This window comes from Lates calcarifer, linkage group LG19 (assembly GCF_001640805.2).
Source record: "Lates calcarifer isolate ASB-BC8 linkage group LG19, TLL_Latcal_v3, whole genome shotgun sequence".
NCBI lineage: Eukaryota > Metazoa > Chordata > Actinopteri > Centropomidae > Lates > Lates calcarifer.
The window spans coordinates 16,971,142-16,979,090 of NC_066851.1; the positions used below are offsets into that span (position 1 = coordinate 16,971,142).

A 7,949-nucleotide genomic window follows, 5' to 3' on the forward strand; every position below is an offset into this window, starting at 1 on the left:
TGGACAGTTTAACTTCATGTGGATTACAACTAAAATCACAATCAACAGGTGAAAAAGGCCATATGTGACATGAAATAGGTACAAACACAATACATAAATATATTCAAGTCTTATTAGGCTTAGAAGTCTTAACTGCAGTTCACTTTTAATTTTCAGCTACTTTAGAAATTCAAAACTCAATAAATCAAATAATTCTTGTTTTATTCCCACATCCGTTTTTTTTTTTTTTTTTTTTTTTTGGGGGGGGGGGGGGGGGGGGGGGGGTTTGGGGGTGGTTGGGTGTTCTTTGGCTTTATTTGAAAAAGTAGGAAACCCCAGGGTGTGCCATGCAGTGATGATTCACTTTCACTTCTGTTCTGACTCTCAACAGGAGAACACACAAACACTAAACCACAGTGCTTGCTGCATTTTTATTACCACATTGCTTCTTCTACTGCAGGTGAGTTTGATCTATATGAACATCTAACTGCATCTATTATATCCAGATAAAACAAATCTTTGTTGCTGGTCAGATTTGAACAATCTTACTGATCATCAGTTTAATTTGTTGGAGGATTTTTTAAAAAATCAAATGTTACTTTTGCTTTCGCTTTGAGGCTTTATCCACCTGGGAGCACATTTGTGGTTATATTATCTTTTTAGCAGTCAAACATAGCTGTGATCTTTAATGAATGCTTTAGAATTTACATGATAAAGAAAGCTGCAGTCTAAGAACTAAAACATTTGCACAAAGACTCTCCTACAGTTTTGGAAAAAAATATTAATTGAGCTAAAACTGAACACCTCATGTCACAAACACCCAAGTCTTTACACTGTAAAAACAGTAACTTCTTCTAACGTTATGCTGACTTGTGTTTAGACACAATAGACAGCCATCATGTCTGTGGTCATATCCGGTCTGTCTGAAGATCAGCAGAAGAAGCTGTACTCTCTTCTGGGTCATGTCAGACTCCACCTGCTCTATAAAGCCAGCGTCCACGGCTTCACTGCTGCTGCTTTCCACAGCCACTGTGACAAACAGGGGGCCACTGTCATTGTTGCCTACAACGCTGCCGGGTTTGTTTTTGGAGCTTACACCTCTAAGGACTACACCCAGTGCGGAGAGGACATCAAGGACGAGACGGCTTTCCTGTACAGCATCAGTGCAGAGGGAAACAAGCCACTGAGGGTGGCAGGCATCAGCGGACAGTGTGCCTTCACAGATGGAGCCACTGGTCCAAATTATGGCGCTCTGCTGTTCCTGCATGAGGATGGACCTGCAGTCCAGTCCAAGCCAGGGACGGGTTTCCACTTTCAGGCAGCTGCAATGCATGGAGGAGACTTAGCACTGACTGAGTTTGAGGTGTATCGAGTTGAAGGTGTGTGACAATAAGCACTTTTTCCTTTCTCTTCTCTCAAAAATAGACAACCTTTTCCCACTTGACTTATGAATAATGTGTACCTTACACGTTTAACGAACATGATTGATCATTTTTATATTGAATTAGGCAAGACCATCTCTGTAGAGTATGGCACTATGTTGTGACTAAGAGTGGTACTGTCTCAGAATGAAATAAGTCAATGTGTTAAAATAAATTTATTTCCTGCAGGTTTGGGAGATCTCCTGGCCAAACCCTGGAGGAACATCCAGTGGACTGCTGAGTATGTAAAAATCTGTGGCAACTTCTGCCATTATTAAAGGTATCCTGTGGAGTTCTTTTATACAATTCACAACTTTTCACCAAAAACACACTGTCTCTCTAGATTTAGCAAACAGGTTGAAATAAATAATTAAATCTTAAATGTTATATAGCAATGTATAGTAATGTAATAGCTTGGTTTGCTTGTTAGCAGTCCACTTCTTCACTGCACCACTGCTTTACTACAGGCAGCCATCAATCAGTGGAACAGCATGATACAACCAAGATGGCAACTCTCTTGTGAAAATATACTCCACCTAATACCTTTAATAAGCTCACATAAAAATATAATTTCTTAAAATTTGAGGCCATTTTGTCACCTGTTTTAACAAATTGTATTTTAAATATTAAAATATGCACAAATTTTGTTTTATTAATTTAAGACAGGCGTGTAGGAGTATGTCAGTACACTGTGACATCACTGTTGGGTGTGGTTGCAGTTGTTGCCGACTTGAAACTTTCTAACGCTCTGCATTAAATAAATCTATTGAACCAATCCTCTGCAGTGGAGCCATACTAGACCTATAAATATAGTCTATATAATTTCTGTTTCCTTTAGGAGAAAGCAGCAGTTGATGAACAGCATCCTGAACTATAAGTCTTGCATCAAAACAGTTAATCAGGCCAGGGTGTTGTTGGTGGGTCCAGTTGGGGCTGGCAAGTCCAGTTTCTTCAACTCCATCAACTCAGCGTTTCGAGGCAACATGACGTCCCAGGCCATCGCGGGTACAGCAGGGACAAGTGTGACCACTCAGGTGCACGAAAACATTTTACTAGTTAGAATATGCTGATCTATTAAAGGGGACAATAATGAATTAAGAAAATACCTGAAAAACTGGTACACACTGTAGGTCATATAAATGGGTTTCAGTTCCTTAACTGCCTGTAATATGAATGCAAAACTGACTCCACATGCTCAACCAATACTGTATGTCCCATCAAATTGCATATCTCTGTAGTTTCGCACTTACACCATCAAGGCAGGGAAAGGTGGTGGAGCTCTTCCTCTGATCCTGTGTGACACAATGGGGCTGGAGGAAAATGCTGACACTGGTTTGGACATTGAAGACTTGGTCAACATCCATAAGGGGCACATCAAGGATCGCTACCAGGTGTCCCATATAATTAACCACCTACGTACATGCCCCCATCTCTATGTAACTGATTTTGTGGTAGGAATGATGGCTATTGAGTGAATAACAAATGTTTTATTTCTCTTTTAGTTTAGTCCCTCTGCTCCTCTCTTGGATAGCACTCCTGGCTACAAGAGGCATGTGACCCTGAGTGACAAGATTCACTGTGTGGTTTATGTGGTTGACACCTGCAAGGTTTCTCTCCTGACCCAAAAAATGCTGGACAAGTTTGCCACCATCCGTAAAAAGACCAACCAGCTGGGTTAGCAATTGAATTATGTTATTTTCAGAGAATTTTACAATGTATCAGTGTATATCTTGATATTTTGAAAGGTTAAATATTGTTTTTATTAAAGTTTAGGGAAGTTAGACTAAAATGCAGACTTCTAGGCAGGCAAGTTTAGTGATGATATACAAAAAAAAAAAAAAAAAAAAAGCAGGCTTACAAGCAGATGAGTCTGATGGCAGGAAGACTGGTAGGTGAAAACATACGCAGGAATCAGGACAACTAGAAACTCACAGGAGTCAACCCCACAGGCAGAAACACACAGCAACTCAGGATAACAGAACAGACAAAGGAATGAAGTGCACTTGTATATATGGACCAGGTTGATTGTGCAATGAGCTGCAGGTGGGAAGAGACTGTGTGTCTGACAGGAAATGGGAGCAACAGGTGAGGGGATGAAATTTCAAAATAAAACAGGAAATGATCAATCATATAACTCAGAGGGGCAGATCATGACAGTTTTTACAAATCTCACCATTGGTTTTAATTTGTGTTCTTCATTCTATTTGCATTTACTGCTCCTCATTATGATCTCCTCTATTATTTTGTTCTGATTTCTTTCCTCTGCTCATCTTTACAGGCATTCCTCAGATACTTCTGATGACCAAAGTAGAGGAGGCCTGTCCGCTAGTGGCAGAGGACTTGAAGAATGTTTATCGCAGTGTTTACATCCAGAGGAAGGTAATATTTTCACAGTCATTCACTATATCAGGTGGAAAATAGCTGTGCTGGTATTGGTAATTTAATCCATGTAAATTTGCCTGGCCGTCTTCCAGGCACGCCAACTGAGTGAGTCTCTCGGCATCCCCTTGACCTGTGTGCTGCCAGTGAAGAACTACAGCGAGGAGCTGGATCTGGACCAGGACACTGACATTTTGCTCTTCACTGCTGTGGAGCAGATGCTGAACTACGCAGATAGCTTCTTTGAGAATCTTGATACTGAGGATCAGGAGGTGAATGACAACCTGGAGCTCTACAGATCCAGTGATCATCCAGCCCCCATCTTATCAAGACATGCTGAACAAAAAATCATGTGAAAGACAGAATATTGTCATTTCTCCAAACCTTACACTGAGGTCTGACATCTTTCAAAGAAAGTTGTTTGAAAGATGCTTCTGATCTTTCCCGCAGTCAGCCACTAGATGTCAGTCATAACTTCATAATCACTGGTGTCCAGTTATGGAAACTTGGGACGTTATGAAAAGGTGTGGATCCTGTTGCACAACTGTTTTCCTAATGGTCAAACCTATTCAATAAGTAAATGTTTTATCAGTAGATTTGTACTGAGGAGTTTCTTTATGATCACATGTTTTGAGCACTTAAATGTCACATACATCACAAAGTCAGAATGACAAAGCAAATGTACTTCTGTGTTGTGTAAAGTCATCACAAAAACCAAACAAATAAACCCACGAGCCCACATGACAAATAAGAGATGAGGGTTTTTTCTTTCTTTCCTTTCCTGTCCTTTTTTTAATTATTTTTTTTAAAGCCAATTGCAAAACTCTTGCAGTGTTGGTGCCGCCCTCCTCCCAGCCCCGGTATAAAGACTGTGTCGCAACGTTGCCAACAACATACGCTGCACAAACTGCTCGTACAGGGACTAGACGTACTGAGGGAATATCCAAATTACCGGTCTACTACTGTCACGCTTTTTCTCACTGGGATTATTTCTTGATTTTCAGACATGATTCCAGAAGAAAGCTTTGGATCCACCGAGAACAGGTGAGATTTCTCGATCGGTTTTCTACAGATAATGTTAGATTTAGCGATAGTTTTATGCCTTATCTGTGCCATGTGGATGGAAATCATGTGCTGGACAGTCTCTCGTCCTTTGACCCTTGGATCAGAGCTTGGATTTAAGATTTACTGGCTGCAGTGCAGAAACCTTCAACACAACATACGATATCTCAGTGTCAGAACTGCCACTATATTTCCATAACATTTAGGTTTGACCAAATATAAGCATACTGCAACTGTATAAGTAGATGCAAAGAGACTTTCTAAAGTATAAAAAGTCATATTTACTCTCATCATTCAAATTTTAAGATGTGTTTACACAGTTCTGTGCATGCATGTTGCACAACCTGCAAAGCTCCTTTGTGTGGACCATATAACTTAGACTTAAAACCTCGTGCCTCTTTATTTTACCAGTCATCCACATGCAACAGTTTCTTAAATTGATGAAGTAATGAGTCAGTTTTGACAGAAGAACTGCAGGGGATGTTTGACATTTTGTTCTACTGCCGAATAAAAAAAGCTAATTACTCTGCCCCCCCCTTCAGGATGCAGTCAGCAGGTCTGGCTCTGGAAGAGCTGCTGGTAACGGCTCAGAAACAAGACTGCCTTACCATTGGCATCTATGAATCAGCTAAACTTCTAAATGCGTGAGTTTGAACTGTTTTCTTTGGCTTCACAATAGCACACAAGTATGAGCTTCTCTCTCTGTTCAAATAATAACTTTGCCCAGCCTAACAGCCCCCAGGCGTGTGAATGCAAGTGTCTGCCTGAAACTCATAATTTTCTTATTTTCCCTCCTCAGAGATCCAGACAGTGTGGTCCTGTGCGTCCTGGCAGCCGACGACAAGGACGACGTGGCGCTGCAGATCCACTTCACCCTGCTGCAGTCTTTCTGCTGTGACAGCGGCATCACCATCCTGCGAGTCTCCGGGGTTCAGCGGCTCCGGCAGCTGCTGCTAGGAGCAGTGGATGCCAACAGAAACCAGGAAGAGCATGGAGACCTTCACTGCATGCTGGTTACGGTGTGTTGACTCAGCACAACAGTTGGCTCTTATGTAACTGAAAGTGGAAATGTATTATTCCAGATTATTTCCATGCAGTTGCTAAAATGTTGCTTCATACTTTTTGGCAGCGAAGGAAGACATTTCAACTACTTATCTGTCATTTCTTTGTGATTTTATTTTTCTTTTTGAATTGCAAATGCTGTCTGCATGTCAAATTCTCCTTAAAGTGTGACCATGAATTTGACGTTGGATATGTTTCCTGTGCAGAACCCCCAGGCTGACCACTGCAGGCTACAAGAGGTGGGAACCTACTGCCAGGAGAGCCGACGCCTCGACCAGTGGGTGCCTGAACTTGTCCTGCAAGAACGCTGAAGGGTCTGGCACCTGAACACACCAACAAACACAAGAGCTCCTCGGATACTGATGAACTGAAGGATCTGATGGAGGTCAAGTCAAGCAGGGACGGCCTGGAGGGGACTGAGACGGGGCCGTCCAAACTGATTACAAGAAGGGACCAAGGACTCCCTTTCAGCGACCTTCAAGTCGGAGTGGAGACTGGTTTCAATGATCTGTTTTGTGCAAAAGATACAGACAGAAAAGTAGATTCCCACCCAGGCCACATTGTTTTTACTTTGTCAGTAAAACAAAATCTATGCTTCTATTTTGACATTCTGTTTGACTACTCACAATGTTTACGGGGTATGACATTAATCAGTAGAGGAGTAGTAGCTTTGAAAACAAAACTTCCACACCCTAACTTGTCCAGGGAGATCTGTGTATTTCTGTGGACTGGACAGGAATGCTGTAGTGGCGAAACTATGCCCAACATTCCTGTTGTATTCTCACATGGGAGAGGTCCTTGGAGAGAAGGTGTGTGTGTGTGTGTGTGTGTGAATGTGTGGTATGCGTGTACAATACTCAAGTCTTTCTTTAGAAAAGACTGGGCGTGCAGCATGTGCGTTCCTGAAATGAGCAGCTGAACCTGTGGAGGACTCATCACCATGGAAACTGAAATGAAAATGATGTTGGAGTTAAAGTCACACAGGATTTATTGGTTTTGCAGGCCTGAAAAAGAACTGCAAAAAGGGGCTCAGAACATGATGTATTTTGTTCAGAGGAGGATACAGATTGAGCTGTCTGATCTGATGAACAAGCTGGCTTCAAATTGTTATTGTACAGAAAGTGATGCCAGTCAATATCTTTGTGCCTTCAAGAGTGCTGCCTTTTTGATAAAAATGCTGTTAAACTAATAAGTGGTTATACCATTAATTTATTGATTGTATCAGTTGTATGAGTAGCTATTTATTGTCAGATTTTTTTTAAAACTGTTATCCAAGTCAATAAATTATTGTGTTCATAATTGACTGCTTTATCAATAGGTTTCTGCTCAGATTTCAAAACAGCCAAGTGTGCGTCATGGAAGCAGCTGACTCATGCAACTACAGTTTACATTTGAGTTCAAGTGATGGAAAAAAAACATGTGCACTCTGGGCAAAGTCTTTGTCATTACCAGAGCTGCCAAGCTTTTCTATTGTAGTAAACATAAGTCAGTCACAGAGAAACTGGGGTGGAGACAGAAACTCATTGTGTTGGAACAAACAGGCAAAACAAGCCGATGCAGACATGCTGTCCCGACTAGCCAAGAAGAAGGGAGGGAAAACCTGCAGGAAAAATGCAAATTGCCTGTCACAAGTTTAGATTTAACTTCTAACAAGTAATTTGCAGTATTATCTTGTTGTGTACATGTTTTATGTAATATGTTGCAACGTGTTAAGATGAGATGCTAAGATGCATGTTGCAAAGGGCTGAAAGCCAAAACATGACCAAATTACTCTTGGTGTAACCCCACCCTTGCCACAGTACATATCTACTCATGATCAGGTATCACGATGTTCCTGCAACATAGTACAAGTGGTTTGTCCTGTGCTCTGCCCTCCTTTCACGCTGCTTTTCCTCCCCACTCCACCCTCTGCTCTCACATGTTTGTTCACAGCTCTGAATGCCGAGCAGGGAAGAGAGGGAACATTCAGGCACATGGACCTCCCATTTGTTTACTATCAGCTGGACAGGGGAGTGACTGGAGAGAGGGACTGACTTTTGATTGGCT

At 41.6% G+C, this 7,949-nt stretch overlaps 2 protein-coding genes across 2 annotated transcripts; both read left to right on the forward strand.

The window, feature by feature from the left end:
* The first annotated feature begins 274 nt into the window (after positions 1–274).
* Positions 275–4,530, forward strand: LOC108874968 (interferon-induced protein 44-like). Its single transcript, XM_018663583.2, has 8 exons — positions 275–439; positions 860–1,358; positions 1,590–1,641; positions 2,239–2,434; positions 2,639–2,791; positions 2,903–3,074; positions 3,679–3,779; positions 3,875–4,530. Exons 2-8 carry the CDS (start codon positions 878–880, stop codon positions 4,133–4,135), a joined length of 1,416 nt encoding a protein of 471 aa, XP_018519099.1. The 5' UTR covers positions 275–439; positions 860–877; the 3' UTR covers positions 4,136–4,530.
* A 126-nt stretch (positions 4,531–4,656) lies between these two features.
* Positions 4,657–7,202, forward strand: LOC108874969 (growth arrest and DNA damage-inducible protein GADD45 beta). The gene is made up of 4 exons (XM_018663584.2): positions 4,657–4,823; positions 5,384–5,485; positions 5,641–5,860; positions 6,110–7,202. Exons 1-4 carry the CDS (start codon positions 4,786–4,788, stop codon positions 6,212–6,214), a joined length of 465 nt encoding a protein of 154 aa, XP_018519100.1. The 5' UTR covers positions 4,657–4,785; the 3' UTR covers positions 6,215–7,202.
* Positions 7,203–7,949: the final 747 nt, after the last annotated feature.